At 39.1% G+C, this 17,863-nt stretch overlaps 1 protein-coding gene across 1 annotated transcript in view; it reads right to left on the bottom strand.

Moving 5' to 3' along the window:
• Window positions 1-1,431: 1,431 nt before the first annotated feature.
• CCDC57 (coiled-coil domain containing 57) overlaps window positions 1,432-17,863 on the bottom strand; it is a 3,049,962-nt gene continuing 3,033,530 nt past the window's right edge. The window contains exon 19 of the mRNA XM_044069731.1: window positions 1,432-1,847. Within this exon, the coding sequence (XP_043925666.1) occupies window positions 1,627-1,847 (221 nt within the window). The 3' untranslated portion in view covers window positions 1,432-1,626. The remainder of the gene's footprint in view (window positions 1,848-17,863) is intronic.

Below are 17,863 nucleotides of genomic sequence, written 5' to 3' on the forward strand. Positions count from 1 at the left end.
ATGCGTATAAGGGTTGAGATTAAATGGGTACGGGCAATAGTGGACCTGGCTTTGGGAGTTAGAAAGGGTATGATTCTGTAGAGGGAACCTAGTTTTTTGTTAATTGTTTATATAGTGTTATTAATATGGGGCTCAAATGAGAGGTTGTTATCAATTAGTACCCCAAGTAGTCTTGTGGTTGGTTCTGGAGATATTTCTGTACCATTAGTTGAGGTGACGCTGAAGTATATTGGGGAAGTTCTGCGCATGGGAGTGAATAATAGCATTTTTGTTTTTTTGGATTGAGAATGAGGCAACGGTCAATGAGCCATTTCTCAACTATGTTAAATACGTTTTGTGTTAGAGACTGAAGTAGTGATTGCGTCTTGGCTGCGCATACTAATGTGGAATCATCTGCATACTGAATACAGGTGGTGATTAATTTTTATTTAATAAAACCTGCCCAGTGAATAGAGTACTGAAAGTTTAGTTTTAATTACGGTAAAAGGAGTTGGAGGGTTGACTACTTTTTATGCTGTTAGCTCTTGCACTTGAATATGTTTTCATATTTTATTTTTTTGTTTGCACATATTTGTCTTTAAAACTTCTGTATAGGTGTAAATAGTCTGTTCTGTATAAAGTACCCTACAGGATATTTTACCTCCACATTCGCTACTACCAACTCAGGCAGATGGGGATCTTGGCTTAATGTCTAATCAGAAGTACAGCACAGTCAAGAATGCAGAACCCCTCTTTTATGTTGTACTGCAGTCATTATTGGAAAAAAAATAATCAAAAAACGTGATGCGGCAATAGAACCCACAGACTTCTGAGCTTTTGACATTAAATATGAGTGCATTAACTGCTCCACTGACACACAGTATAAGATATTACCACTGCAGGACTAGTTCCTAACTTTACCAATGATGAAAAGCATGGTTTATAGTGGTTGAGAGGGAAAAAAAGACTGAATTATTTGTTATGAAGCACAGCCTTACAACTTTCAGCTCAGTAGAAAAAGATTTTATGGATGTCATATCCAATAAGCTTTGTACTTCCTCTTCAAATTACAGTTTATGTAGGACACCTGAATATCATAGGAGCTAACAAAGCTTGGTAAGAGGACCATTAAACAAGATCAGAACTTACAAATTTGGATCAGGATGCTGAAGAAGGCTAAACAAAATAATTCTCATTTATAGCTGATTTGCTATCAATCATGAAAGCAATTCTTCATTCTAGTTAACATTGCTTTTGCAGAAGTACAGGTGGATGTAAAAAAAAAAAATCAAGAAAGATTTGGAAACCAGGGGTCCTAAGAGGTCAGTTCAGATCATGTGATGCAGCTGTTTGTGCTGTGACCATGTACTCTATTGTCTTCAGCTACACATCCTTTAGGAGTCATATGTATAACAAACATTTTCTTTGTGAATGTATCCACATACACGGTAATAGTGGAAAAGACAAGCTTTATTAGAAATGTAGAACCAGACTTCTAAACATTACTGTTTTGTGGACTTTGTTAGCTGTATGATGACTGTAGTAATGGTCATTTTAAATAAGAAGGTGCAAAATTACTACAAAACAAAAATGCACACATAATAAAAATCTCAAATAACCATCTGAAATATTCTGTTTAAAACTTGGTTAGTCACGGATGTTGTAGTTGCGTATTTTTGCAGATTTTGTGGTGTTTCTCAACTTTAAAGTTGTTTTGCCAACAGGTTTGCTGGGTGTCACTTTCTCCAGGAGGTCTGTCCTTATTCCCTGAACACTGAAGTGTTGCTGTGCCCTCTGCCTGTGATCATCAACACCATGATGCTGGGATGTGCTTTCTTTCTCTGAACCATCAGCTTTCAGTAATTCTGCTAAACAAGTAAAAGAAAGGAAAGTTTATCTTCAGCTGTCACACAAAATCAAAACTATAGAACAGGACTTGCCTACTTGGATATCTCCTTATGCAGTTTTAGTGGCAATACAGTAACTGCTTCCTTCTAACAGACAATATCCTCTTAGGCATACAGCGTAATATATGGCTTTCTAATAATTATGTATAATACATTACACCTGCAGCATATCAGACGGCTCCCTACAATTTACCCAGAGTTTATGACACCCAAACAATACAGAACAGTACACTACTAATCTCCCTTGTTCTGTAAAGCGGCTCTATAGAACACGTAACCTTCTAGCAGCATACTATAACACCCTAATACAGCAGCCTCTTAACTCACATACACACACTACTTGCTCAACGATGCCAGTTTGCGATATTCTAACAATACAGTAAACTCTACATCTTACACACAACCTATGACACTATGGGAAACCACTCCCAACTAATACTAGAATACTAGGAATACAATACAACATATGATCCTTGCTAACTGCCTCTAATAACCAGGGAATAGTGTAATGTAATGCCCCTCCTGATAATTTTAATATGGCTGGAAAACAGCGTAATGCATTACTCCCACTGAAAGTCTCTAATATCCTAGGAATACAGTGTTACAGATCACACCCGCTGAAAGCTTCTACCACCCTGTCAATAAAGTATGATAAGATGCCCATGCTTATACCTCTAGTATGCCTGGAAGGTAGTGCAATGCATTACTCCTGCTGAAATCCTCTAATACTCAAGTAATACATTGTAGCATAACATCCCTGCACACAGCATCTACTGTCTCTCTTAGGACCACAGTGTAATATACCACCTTTGCTGACAGCATCTAATACCAGAGAAATACAGTGTAAAATGCCTTTGTTTACAGCTTCTAATACTCAGGAATACAGGGTATTGTGCTACCCCTGTTAACAGTCACAATACCACAAGAAGACAAAGAAATCATCATGCCCTTTCTAAATCCAGCATTATCCACAGAAACAAGTCCAGCTAAAAAAAAACAAAGCAATAGGCAAAGTTGTCTCTGCAGATGTAGTAACAAAAATAAAACCTACAACCACCATTTTCTACACACAGCTAAATAGAGAAAGTAAACTTAACCATTAACTTCTAAAATTTAAGAAATCGTGCCCTTTCCCGATAACACAGAACTGCTTTTTAAAGCAGAATAATGCACAGCAAATTACACACACACACACACACACACACACACACACACACACACACACACACACACACACACGAGCGCGCATGCAAAATATTAAGACTCACAAGATTTCAAAAGTGTGTGAGCAACCTAATTTGAAGAACTGCATGCATGCACACTCCTGACTCCCTCAAAGGGGGAAAAAACTTAGCAAGAAGTACATTTAGGCTTATGTACTATGCAAGCATCAGCATGCACATATCCCATGCCACATGTGTGTAGTACATTACAAAACCATCCCCACTCACCAAAGGTGACAAGAAAAATATATAAAAAAAAAAATTCCAAAATGAAAAGCCATTATCTGCAAAGGTAAGCATTATTTTTTTACAGCACTTGCATTGCATAGTAGCAAAAATTCACACCTGAATATGGGATGGATAATGTTTGTCAACTCTTATTTATTTGTTTTTATCACTTGGGCTTTGCCTTTGGAATCACACCGCTCTTGCAGTAGGCAAGCCAAACATTATCCCCATCTGGTCATGGATTACTGCTAAAAGACGCCAACCCCAGTGACAGCCTCTATTATCCAAGGAATAATATGCAGTATATTGCCCCTGATGACAGCTTCTCCTATTCTAGTAACACAGTGCAGTATACCATCTCTGCTAATACCCAGGAATATAAGGTAACATGCTGTCCCTTCTGACAGCCTGTAGTATCCAGGAATATGGTGCAATATATCACCACCCCTGAAAATATCTAACACCCCAGGAATAAGGTGTAATGTATTACTCATACTCCAGGAGTACAGTATAATGTACTGCCTCTGCTAACAGCCTCTAATATTCCTGGAATACAATGCAACTTACTACCCCTGCTGACAGTTTCTGAAACCCCAGGAATACAGTGTAATAAAATATCCGCCATGGTTAAGTGCTATAGCCAAGGAATACAGTGTAATATTCTGGCTTTACTGACAGCTTGTGACATCTCTATAATGTATGCAATCACTTTCACTGCTAACCTGTAACATCTCAGAAACGCAGTATAATGCACTGCTGCATTTGACAGCCTCTAATATTCCTGGGCTACACTATAGTGTATTACTCCCAATGAAAACTCATAATACCCCAGGGCTATAGTGTAAAGCATTGTTGATGACAGTGTCTAACATCCCAAGAATACACTGTGTTATACATATTGAAAACCTCTTAACACCACAGAAACACAATGTGCCATATCACATGATAACTTGTAACACCTCAGAGACAGAGTACAATATACTACTCTTATTTACAGCATTTATTATCTAAGGAACAGAGTAAAATGCACCGCCCCTGTTGACAGCCTCTAATATCCTTGGAATACATTGCAATGCATTACTCCTGCAAAAAGCCTCTAATGTCCAGGAATACAGTGTAATATACTGTCTTAGATGACAAGTTCTAACCAACACCCTAGGAATACAGTGTAAATACTATCTCTGTTGATAGTTCCTAATACCGCAGAAATTCAATGTAATATACTGCCCTGGTTCCATCCTCTTACATTCCAGGAATACTACCCTTGCTGACAGCCTCTAATACCCCAGGAAATACAATGTAATGTTCCTGCTGACAATCTCTAACACCACTGGAGTACAGTGAAAAATAACATACCCCCAGACATCTCCCAAAACCCAAGGAATATAGTGTAAACTATCTCTGCTGACAAATGTGAAGATTTCACAAACACAGGGTAATATACCACCCCTGCTGACAGGCTATAATACCCCAGAAAGACAGTATACTATACTGTCCTTTCTGGGCCAGTAAAATCTCAGGGACGCAATTTAATATAATGTCACTGCTGAACACCTCTAATACCCCCTAAGCTATAATGTAGTACACTGCCTTTAACAACAAACTCTAATATCCCAGTAACACAATGTAATATATATTGCCCCTAATGATAACCTCTAATACTCCAGGAATACAGTAGATTATACTGCTCTTCCTAAAACAACTCTTAATACTGAAGGAATACAGTGTGTAATACACGGACCCTGATGATAATCTCCATTATCCACAAATACAGTGTAATAATATACTGCCCCATGCTAATAGCATTTAATACCCCAGGAGCATGGTGTAATATACTACCTCTTATAACAGCCTCTAATACCCATGAATATTTACTATACTACCATGGTTCACAGCATCCAGTAATCTTAGAATGCAGTACATCACAATGGCCCACTGCATGTCAACCTCTGGGTATCAATGAGCATGCAAAGGGGAGTTAGGTCCATAACACAGGCAATCATCTTTCTGTAAACAACTATGGCGACTCCCTGACTCTCATAATGCCTCGTGTCACTACTCGCATAACAATAAGGGAGACTGGTGATCCCAGCTAATGAGGTTACAACCAGACCAGGTCACAGGATTCACATTAGATTTAGAATGGATACAAGCTCATGAGGGTAACCATGTTGCCACACATGTACAGACCAACACATAGGTATCTGAAACACAAAGAGAAAAAAGTAATCTTTGTATCTGGTGCCTGACTTCTTCGGTGTGGTTACCCGAGTATGTCGGGAAAGACACAAAATACAGTTGTGTACACTTACCATAAATGTAGATGTTCGAGTGTATTCACTGTTGCAGTCATTACATTTGGGTAGTCTGCTGGCAGGTTGCCCTCCGTTGGTCTGAATGACAAAGTCTTGGGTTCTGTGTCGGCTGCTGTCTCCTCCTCCACGACATCAGGTCATCAGGGGTATAAAACATGCAGCTGACGCCATTTTATTCAGTTTTTCTTGCCCCAGATGTCAGGTGCCCCCCCAAATGGGGAGCAAATATATATATATATATATATATATATATATATATATATATATATATATATATATATATATATATAAATAAACAGCAATATATGTAAATGCACTTTTAGCAACATAAACTTTACCTTCATCTAAAAGCAAATACACCACAAAGGCTTTAGAATATAGTGAAGGAAAGATAAGTTATAGAAAAGGGGGATGGCGGGTGGGTACCCAGACTGCAACAGTGAATACACTCAAACATCTACATTTATGGTAAGTGTACACAACTGTACTATGTTCTTCGTGTTTCACTGTTGCAGTCATTACATTTGGGTAGAATCCCAAAGCTATGGATGGGAGGATGGAACTAAATAGCATTAGGAGTGGCTGTAAGACCCTGCAGAATTGCAGTGCCAAAGCCTGCCCTGGATTTGGAGAAGAGAGGCAAATGATAATGCTTTGTGAAGGTATGAACAGAGCTCCAAGTAGCAGCTTCTAGAATGTCTTTGGTTGGAACTCCTCTGAGAAAGGCTGCTGAGGTAGAGGCAGCCCTGGTGGAATGTGACCTGATCCCCTTGGGCACAGGTTTACCATGGTCCAAGTAGCAGAAATGAATGCAGTGGCTTATCCACTTAGAAATAGTCTGCTTTGATATTGCTTTCCCCTCTGATCCTGAAGCAAATGCCACCAGTAGTTGCTCAGACTTTCTTAGAGATTTGGTCCTGTTTAAGTAGAATCTTAGTTGTTAGTGTATGTCCAATGAATGCAGAATCCACTCCCCCTTGTTCTGCGGATTTGGGTAAAATGTTGGCAGGTGAATTGCTTGGTTAAGAGCTACACTGGATACCACCTTAGGCATAAAGGAAGGATTGGTCCTGAGGGACACCCTGTCCGGGTAAAATGTAATAAAAGGCTCCACAGCCATGAGAGCCTGTAGTTCTGAAACCCTTTTTGCTGAAGTGATTGCCAAGAGGAAAGCTGTTTTCCAAGATAAAAATGTTATATCCGCAGTAGCTGCTGGTTCAAAAGGAGGCAGGGTGAGTTTTTCCAGCACAAAATTGAGGTCCCATGCAGGAGTTGGTGATCTTTTGGGAGGCCTTAAATTTTTGGCCCCTCTAAGAAACTGTTTAAGCAAAGGATGAGAAAAGAGGGAAGGCTCCGTGTTGTAATGAGCCGAGATGGCAGAGGCATGGATTTTTATTGAAGAAAAAGATAGGCCCTTGTCAAGCATCTGTCAAGTATTGTAAAATCTGAGGAATATTTGGTTTTGCGGTGTCCATTCCTAGTGCTTGGTACCAAGCACAGAATCTCTTCCATTTATCAGCATAAGATTTTCTAGTACTAGGCCTTCTGGCTTCCAAAATGACATCCATCACAGATTTACTGAGAGGTGTTGTTTGAATAATTAAATGATCAGCCATGCTGCAAGGTTCATAGTTTGGAGCTGAGTGTGCAGAATTTGATTGTTCTGCTGATACAGTAGATGAGGTATTTGAGGCAAGTACCAAGGAGGGAGTTGAGACATATTCCTTAGAATTGGGTACCAGTGCTGACAAGGCCAGACTGGAGCAATCAGGATCATTTTTGGTTTTTCCTGTCTGACCATTAGTAAAACCTTGGAGAGAAGAGGCAGAGCAGGAAAGGCATAGACTGATAGGTTTTTCCAAATGAAGGATACGGCATCCAATTTTCATGCTTGTCTGTGATAAGTCCTTGTGCACAATTTGTCCAGTTGATAATTTTGGAGAGAGGCAAATAGATCTATGTCTGGGCTCCCTCATTTCTGTGTTACCATGCTGAAGATTTGTGGATCCAGTTTCCACTCGTGCGGGTCATACGATTTCTGCTTAGGTCGTCTGCCAGAGTATTTTGTTTTCCTGGCAGGAATTGAGCTTGAAGATGCACTTGGTAAGTCAAAGCTGTGTTCCACAATGCCATGGCTAGTCTGCAAAGGGGGTAGGAATGTGTACCCACCTGCTTGTTTATGTACCACATAACCGTGGTGCTGTCCGTCTTTATCAGTAGTTGTCCTGGATGAAGTAAGTCCTTGAAAGCTGTCAGAGCATTCTGAACAGCCAGCATCTCTTTCTGGTTGATATGCAGATGCATTTGTTTTGGGCTCCATATGCCCTGAATGCATCTCCCCACAAGGTGGGCCCCCCAAGCATAGTCTGATGCGTCTGTAGTTAGGGTTTGGGTGGCAGGGGGTAGAGTGAATGACAATCCCTTGTTTTGGTGACATGTCTCTGCCCACCAAAGAAACTCCTGTTGTAAGCAAGGAATGAGAGGAATCATTGTTTCCAGACTGTGACAATGTTGACTCCATAAACTTTTTAGGTACCATTGAAGTTTCCTCATATGCAGTCTTGCATATGGAATTAGTAGAATGCAGGATGCCATGAACCCCAAAGCCTGCAGAATTTGTCTTGCAGATAACTGGGTTTTTGTTTCTGTTTGAAGTATGCTGTCAGTTGCCTTTGTTTGTCTGGCGTAAGGTAAGCCATCTGGGCAGTTGTATTCAAGCTTGCACCAAGGAATGTAATTATTTGAGAGGGTACCAGTTGGGATTTCTTTTCATTTATTGTGTACCCAAGGCATGTTAGAAGCCTTTTTACAAACACCAGATGTTGAAGAATTATGTCCTTGTGCTCTGCTTGAATGAGACAGTTGTCCAGGTAAGGATAAATTTGTATGCCAGGCACTTTGTAAAGACCCTGGGCGCAGTAGATAAGCCAAATGGCAGTGCAGAGAATTGGTAATGCAAAAAACCTGCCTTGAAGCGGAGGTATATTCTGCACGATTCCCTTACTGGGATATGCAGGTATGCCTCTTTTAAGTCTAGAGTCACTAACCAAGCGTTCCTGCCCACCATAGACAGTAACTGTTGTAAAGTCAGCATTTTGAATTTTGGAATGTCCAGGAACTTGTTCAAAATCGATAAGTCCAGTATTGGATGCCAGGCATTGTCTTTTCTGGGTACCAGGAAAAGTCTTGAATAAAAACCTTGTCCTTTTTCCTGTTCTGGTACTGGTTGAATAGCCCCCATATCCATGAGGGACATAACTTGTTTCTGAGCCTCTGCCCACTGATTTTGTGGCAGATCTGGCCAACCATTTGGAATTGGCAAAGTATGGAAATGAAATCTGTACCCCTGGGATACTATGTTTAATACCCACTTGTCCTGGGTAATTAACTGCCAATTTTGAGCATGAAGTGCTAATTTTCCCCGCAAGGGGGCTGCCAAAAGATAAGTGCTTGGTGAAGGTAGATAGAAGTCATTGAGACTGCTTACTGTAGGGTTGTGCTTTGTTTCCTCCAGATTTGGAGGTGGGGCACCCCATTGCTTTGACCTGTAAGAACCCTGTAATTGGTATCTAGAGCCTTTTGAGCACCTGGATTTACCTTGATTTTCGTAGGCCAGTGCCTACTGAACCTGGGTGGCTGCACTTGTAAGAAATCTTTTACAGTTTGCATAGATTTAGCTTTGTCTTCCATTTTCTTTAAAACCTCTTCTGCCTTATTACCAAACAGAGTATCATGCTGTAAAGGGGCATCCAACAATTTAGCTTTAACATGATCAGGCAGATTTTGCTCCTTAAGCCAGGCATGCCTTCTAATCACAGATCCAGTATCTGCGGCCCTGCAAGAGGCCGCCAAGGAATCAAAACCACATTGCAAAGTATGCTTTCCAACCTGTTCTGCTGCATGCAATAATTCCTGTAATTCTTTATTTTCCACACAATCAGAAATCAACATAATTTTCTGTTTCAATAAGCCCATAACATGCTGTTGATATTTAAGCATATGAAACTGGCAGTTTAAGGCCCTAATTACAAAGGTTGCCGACATATAAACCTTCTTTCCCCATCTATCCAGTGCCCCAGAATCTCTATCAGAGGGGGTAGGATTTTTGGCTGTACAGGCCTTTACACCTTTAGGACCCTGTGAGATAGTCTCAGGATCAGCAGCAGGATTTTTGAATAGAAATTTGTGGGAGTCAGGAACCCTGTAATATCTGTCTGGCTTACTAGGAGCCGGAGGTAGGGAATCAGGAGCCATGCTTGATTCCGAAACCACATCATCAACAATGTCTAATACAGGAGGTATTGCTAAAGGCCTATGCTGAGGAAGAAGAAGGAAATCCCTAAGCCTCTTTTTTGATTCAGAGAAATCCTGACTCTCCCAATGAAAATGTTCCCTTAAAGTATGCAAGGTTTCTCCAAAAGAGTAATCCTCAGTAGGAGATGCAGATGGGATGGATTCTTCTGTATCTGAATCCTCATAGGGTGGAATAGAAAATTCCTGATCAGAAGAGGAATCAGAAGAAATGGAAACCTGATCTGAAGATTCATAATCAGTGTCTTGCCTAGGCCTCTTAGCAGGGGGGGGGTTGGGAACCCTTGATCAAGGTAATTAAGTCCTCAGCCATTTTGATCATCTGATTTTTTTAGGCATAGGGGCCTGAGCATGTGGCTCATGTGTCAGTTTTTTAGACATAGAAGATGTTTTTGATCTTGTTTTTGAAGCTGGCGTTGGTTTTATATAAAAATGTTGAGGCCTGAAAACACCCTCAGAAGCCGGTGCCTGCTCAGCAGCTCCGGACCCATCCAAGGGAGAGACATCCGCGGGTTCAATACTCTGAGAATCTCGCAGCATACAGGACTCCGCATGGGTTTCGGTAGAGGCCTGCAACTTAAAAGCAGTGGGTATCAGGGGCTGCGAAAGCACCTCACTGAGTACCGGCGAACCGGCGACTGGCTTAGGAGAAGTTCCGTCATCGTTTTTTGACCTCGACGGTCTGTCTCTGTCTAACCGATGACATTTCAGGGTAATTAAATCTGGATCCAAAATATTTTGAAGCAAAAATATACCGACGCTTAATACTTCGTTGGTTAAATCTAGCACAAAACCAACAGCAAGGCATGTTATGATCTGGGCCTAGGCAAGGAATACAGTACAAACGAAAATCCTTATGAGGTATTTGCTTCCCACAAGTAATGCAATTATTAACTTTTATACTGACATCGGTAAGGAGCAAGAAAAAGTTTCCCCAACGGGGTACTTAGCTTTAGTTGAAAACTTCGGTTCTGAAACTCGAATGCGAAAATTTCTGGAGTTGGCCGGCCAGCACTTGCGAACTGCTTCTGCTTCGGGCACCGCGCGGCAAGAAAGACTGAATAACATGGAGTCGGCTGCATGTTTTATACCCCTGACAACCTGACGTCATGGAAGAGGAGACAGCAACCGACGCAGGACCCAAGACATTGTTATTCAGGCCGACTGAGGGCAACCTGCCAGCAGATTACCCAAACGTAATGACTGCAACAGTGAAACAAGAAGAACATCACATCCAAGGCTAGAAAAAAACACTTTACTAAAAACAGTTTAGCATCTGTGCCCTTTATCTTTCCAACCCTTACCGTATTTAGAAAATGGGCACTTGTAAGTGGTAGAAACATGTTAGCTTTTAACATTTTGATGGAAACATTTCTCTTTTGATTGTAATGTGGACTGTCTTTAACTCATTGTATTATCCAGTGGAATTGTTGCTTTGATAGTTTCACACAAAAAGAAGGAAACTGCAGAATGTATGAGCATTTATTCTCTAAGGCACAAGTTTCCAATACGTTATACATATTTATCTTTCTATATGTATATACAGGAGAAGAACCTCTTGTTGACGACTCTGTTCAACAACAACTGAACTATGACATTGTGGTACAGAGGGCATGCAGGGAGCTTCTGTATGTACATATATCTTTTTTATATCTCCTCTCTCTCTCTCTCTCTCTGTATATATATATATATATATATATATATATATATATATATATACACACACACACACACACACACACACACACACACACACACACACACACATACATACACACAAACAAGTATATTTAATGATGTAGACACTCAGAATACAGACAGTTCATGACGAAGACATATCAAAATACTGGAAAAAAAAACACCTAAACTCATATTAAATTAATTACCAAAAAAAAAAACCAGGCAACAGCAAACACTCTACTTCGGTGATCAGTTTACACTAAAAATATACTAAAATGAAACAAACAAAAAAAACCCTAAACCATTTCAATACCATAGAACATGGTCTGTCTGACTATTGACAGTGTTATGGAACAGGTTCATAAGGTAAGGTGCAGGTTTAGGGTTAGGGTTAGCAAACACAAGTAAGGTGATTAAGGGGTACTCGTCCCTCCCTGCACCACCGTACTAATGTGTGCTGACCCTAACACCAATCCACTTACCTCTGTTTACCTTCCCAAAGTAGCATTCTGAGTGTCTAAACTCTGAATGGCAATCATCTATGAATACACACACGCACACACACACAAACATAAATATATGTATGTTTGTATATATGTTACCTTATGCATATGTTATTGAAATGGCAAAAATAATCAAGATTTGCCATGGAACATTATTTTTTACTACTGGTTTTCAGTCAAATGCACATATTCACTGACTGTTATTTTGCATTTAAGTATCAAATACTTAACCATTTTAGCACACAGCATTTTAGTCCTGCTTGGTTCTGCCCTGAAATGTGTATGAGCTTTCTCATTTGGGAAACATTGCTTTACAATGAACATACAATCAATGGTGCGGCAATCATCAATATTTCATACCCGTTGCATAAGACTTGTGCTTGAATTATACCACTGAGAATGTTCACAGCTTTAGTGCACAGATTGGGGTTAGGCCCCACAGATATGTAAAAAAACTGAAATAGTGAATGTTGAAAAGTTGCCTATATTATGTGTGTCTGATTAACAACCTTAAAACAAAAGCCTGATTTCAATGCACTGTAGCTCTTTTTGTAAAGAAGGAATGGTCCTCAAATGGCTGCAGATTATGCTGGGAGTTAAGTAACTTACCTTTGCACTCTTAACTCTGCATGTATGGGTAAATCCCAGCAAAGGTCAGAGCTTCTGAAGGGGATATTGTCATAATGTCTCCTTCCCACAACTACCATTACAATAGGTCCTATAACAACAGCAGGTGACAGCTCAATACAGTACAATAAACTTACTGTAACAATGCAGTATCCTTTGCAGCACAAGCAATAATACTTTCACTCCTTCTACTTATAACAGTGCAATACTGCCTTTTCTTGGGGCAATCATTTAAAATTTGTGGAATGCATATTGTAGCTCCTCTATTGTAACACATTACCTTTTATTATAACATCCTAAGACATATGTCGCTTACTTCAGTGATATTAAGTGGTAATTCAGAGCATGGAAAAAATTACATCTTGGTCTTAAATAACACCATCTAAAGATCTCACATCCACTGATAACTTTCAACAGTGTGCAACTAACACCCCTGTTCAGGTCTGAAGATAAGAAATTCAGCCCACAAACGTTATCTGCCTGCCACTAACTCCTACAGCTGCCAACTAACTTTCACCTCAAGGGCATCACTCAATGCCTGCTCATTAATATCAGCACAATGTCCAGAATGTGAGGTGATTTGAAAATCATTACTATTATTCTTTGTTAAACCCAAGAAATTGAATTCTTCAACTTCAGAAAGTAAAAATTCAAAAAATGATAAGGAAAAAAAAAACACACACACACACACACACACTATGTTGTATTCCAAAACAGAGCTGTGAATTTTATTAATAAAACAAATCTTTAGACCATAAATGCACTGATTAACAAACCATATATAGTACAGACTTCTTTATCAATAAAATACATGATCAAATTAAATAAACGAGTAAACAGTTTAACAAAATGCTATGAAAGAGTTAGAATCAGTTACATAGTTCAACGATAAAGAGGAAAGAACATGAGTGACTACTTTAAAATTAATGTAAAGGAAAATATCAACAATAACCATGCACGTTAAAACTGAGAGCAGTAAGAAAAAATAGAAGAACTCAGTCATGTTAAACATGATCTAGTGGTTTTGCTTTTAAAATAATTTTAAAATTCAAAGCTGTATTTCATTTTGAAAACAAAGCCTTACTTTTAAACTTAACTCAACATGACCAGCCAAAAATACTCTTTAGTGATTGATTCTGTGTCGCTACGTCTTCTGTGAGTGTATACACCTTCCAGAACATAAAATATGATTTTATTTTTAAAAAGCATGTCTACATAGGGCATTAGGTATTGCTGTTTTTCTTAATAGCATAGTCACACTCATATGTCCTGCTGCAAAGCACTTTATTTAGCTTCTGTATGTAGAATATGCAAGCAAGAATGGAATTCATCCAAACATACTATATTTCTTGGTCTACACTTAGAATGCATTTTTAGACCAGAGGCAGTATCACAAAATTCATCAAATAATATGGGCTATTACTAACATAACAAGAAAAATCTACAAAATCCACAGGGATTTCCATTTTTTATGTTTTAACTATATGTACTGTATCTTTACTACTAACTTCCACAGTATCTTTGACATTGAAGTCTCTACTACTAAACAAGCCACTAACTGCTTCACTTCTTATTGTCTTGATAGTATTTTGCCAATTATTAAATATTATCCTCACAAACATTATGTGAATCCAAACTGTAATCAGCAAATTCATGCTCAAATTTGGTGTGGGGTCCCAACCTAGAGAGGATTTTTTTTTTGCATAGTTCCTTTCTAGGATATTGCCTGCAAGAAAGGAGTTGCTTTTCTAAAATCTTCACTCCCTGCTGTTAACCTGGAAGTTCTGAGTAAATGCCATTAATAATAACTTTTCTTTCAATGCTTTGGATGGATGCTTTGGATGTGCAGGTGGGAACTATTACTCTCTGTCAGTCTAAACAGTTTGGTAATTAAAACCATGTCCCTTCTGAGTCCTTGAACACCTGAAAGTTCAGGAATTTAATACTATTTATTCAAATTTGTTATAAACTATAAAAAATGTCTGTCTCCACTAATATTGTTCATAAATTCATCCAATAATTCTTTAGCATTCCACAAAATAAAATTATTATTAATAGATCTAAAAAATATACATTTCCAAAATGCATTGCCTGTGTGAACACAACTAGCCTTCCAATAAGCACTGACTATATTTGCAAAGCTGGGGCCATGACAAGCTACTCATGTAAAACCTATTCAGCACTGCAAGTACCTCTGTGGCTACTGACGTTTTCATACCTGTACTTACTCTGCAGTTTCTCTGAAGCTTTACCCATCTCCATAACTACAACATTCATCTAATACCAATTTTACTTTACCTTTTCCTTTATTAAGGTTAGTACACTGGTCTGCAGATACTTTTTCAGTCATATATGAGGAAACAAATGTTATAACGCTGGCCAAAGCCACCACACAAAAAGCTGCACTGTACAGTGACATGGGAAGAAAGTTAACTAATATCAGGCCATGGAGTATCATTTTATGCACTATATTGTACTCCTGCAGTCTATCTTGTTGATGAGGGTAATAACACCTCATGGAATGGCAACATTTTGGCCCATCACATCAGTCTGAAGAGAGGAAGAAAAGGTGCTGGGTATATTGAAGTGAGATATGGTAATTACATAAGACAAGTGAACTTGTTGCAGCTTGATTAATATTTAAGCAAAGCACGCAGCAGAGGACTGCTCCTGTGGTGTGATCCAGACTGCTGTTTAAGGAATGAATTATCACAGTCTGATAAACTGTGACCTGCAATTAAGTGAATTGTAGATAGTAGGTCTTTGACTTCTGTCTATTACAGGTGAACAGACTGATATTGCAGGAGTGATGTAAACACAACAGAGGCACAGTTTGTCATATCACTGTTAAATCACAGGAGAATGCAAAGGACAGGCATGCACAAGCAGTCAATGACTGTCTGCCCTTCAGGATCTGTCCATTCTTTCGAACATCAGTTATTTGTTCATTTGCTCAGCAGGAAACAAACTGAGTGTGTACTACACTCAGATGTATTATATTCAAGATAAAATTATGTAACAAGGCAAACCAGTCAGAGTGAACACTGAAAGGAGAATAGCCCTTCACCTCTCCCTGAGTAACCTTACAATTTCATTTTATTTTATTTTATTTGTCTTTGTTTACTGGGAAAGTCTGACTGGGTAATACCCATCTTCAGTGGAAGCCTAAGGAGGAAAGCTCCATTTGCTTACATTGCATTATACTAACTTCCAGTCAAACAGAGTAGTTACATTTCTATTTACATTTATACACAAACTGTACTTACATTTTATATATATACAGTCTAAGATTTCACAGAGGTGCAAGTTATTAAAGAGAAGGCACAACTGCAACTTAGTGGACTGTACAGGCAGCAGTTATGTATAAAAATTATTTTGTCATTTCAGTAAGAGGTTGAGAATATGTTTAAAGAGAGTGTTTGGATAGTATTGTACGGTGAAAAGTTTTAACCCTGTGATGAGCATGTACAGGACCAGGATTGGTTAAGATGTTGTTTAAGCAGTGGGTTAAAACTGCTGAGTTTGTCAGAGTTTTATTTGCATGGGGATACTATTCCAAAGTTTAGCAATGCACTGGGAGTACAGGGAGTCTCCTGCAACATTATTTGACTTATTTGTAACTAATAGGAATTTGCTACTAGAACAGAGGTCCCTTGCTGTACAGAGGGGCATAATAAGTTTTGTAGTGCAGGGCATTTTTCTGGATGATGAATGAGTTTGTGTGCTGTAGTTAGTTGTGAATATGTTAGACGGTTGTGCAGTTCAAGCCAGTTTAATTGCTTTAAGCTAAGACAATGGTGGGTCCTAAGACAATGGTGGGTCCTATGAGGGATACTGGTGGCAAATTTAGCTATTTCATTGTAGCAGGAGGCAAGTTTTTTCTTTGGGTATTGTTTATGTTTGTTAGGATAGGAGCAGCGTATAAGAGAGTTGGCAGTAAGAAGGTGGTGACTAGAGTTTTTCTTGCAGTATCTGTAAGGAATCCATTGATCCTATAAAGGGAACCTAGATTATGGTGTATAGGTTTAATGGTGTGCAGTATATGGTAGTCACATTTGAGACTGTCATCTATTGAGTTACAGTTTCAATGACAGTATTATTTGCTGACTTTATGGTAAATAGTTGCTTTTGATTTGACAACTTTGAGGTGAAAAGCATTAACTTAGTTCTCTTGGGGTTAAGTAAGAGGTCTGACTCTTTGAGCCAGGTTTCTACAGTGGAGAAAGATTTTTGGGTAATGTCTTGGAGCTTATTTATTGTTGAGGATGCACATATTAATGCTGAGTCATCCACATACTGAACTAAACTAGCAAGGTTAGTGGAGATGTGGAGGTCATTAATAAATATATTAAATAGTAGAGGACCCAGGATAGAGACATGAGGGACACCTGTAGTAACTTTTTGAAAGGATGAGTAGGTGTGTTGCCATTTAATGACTTGTTAGTTCCAGACAGGTAACTAAGGAACCACAACAAGGAGTATTTTGTTTAAGTCCTATTGAGGAGAGTCGAACAAGCAGTTGCTGGTGCAAGACAGTATCAAATGCCTTTGACAAGTCTAAGAACATGGTGGACACAAGCAGACCATCGTTTCTATGTTGGTTTATTATGTTGGTAAAATGTAGTAGAGCAGTAGTGGCGCTGTGCTGGGGCCTAAAGCCATGTTGTGTTTCTGAGAGATTTGAGGTTAGGTATTGCATCAGCTGCATACAGATACATTTTTCTAATATTTTGGGGAGGGGGAGAGTATTTGCAGCTCTTTCCACCATTTTCAACATTCCCATATTAACACTCCTTTTCTCTTCACTTCTACCAAGTTCTGTTTATTGGGCTGCCTTACAATCTGCAAAGGGAAGACTGGCTAATAAAAGTCAGTACTTACGTATTATCACAACCAGATTTTCGGGGTTGTGAAATTCGCTTCCAGGAACAGAAACGACTTCAGGAAACGCTGTTCGGTGTTATATGAAGTTGTTATTGCAGAAAAATAAGTTTGGAGTACCTTCAGGCTGACATACATTTCAAGAAACCGTCTTCCTGTTACACATGCACACTTGAATTGTCATGGAGGCACTCTTTCTGACGAACGGA

Source organism: Protopterus annectens, chromosome 4.part0, assembly GCF_019279795.1.
Source record: "Protopterus annectens isolate FY-2018-M chromosome 4.part0, PAN1.0, whole genome shotgun sequence".
In the NCBI taxonomy this organism is placed as follows: domain Eukaryota; kingdom Metazoa; phylum Chordata; order Ceratodontiformes; family Protopteridae; genus Protopterus; species Protopterus annectens.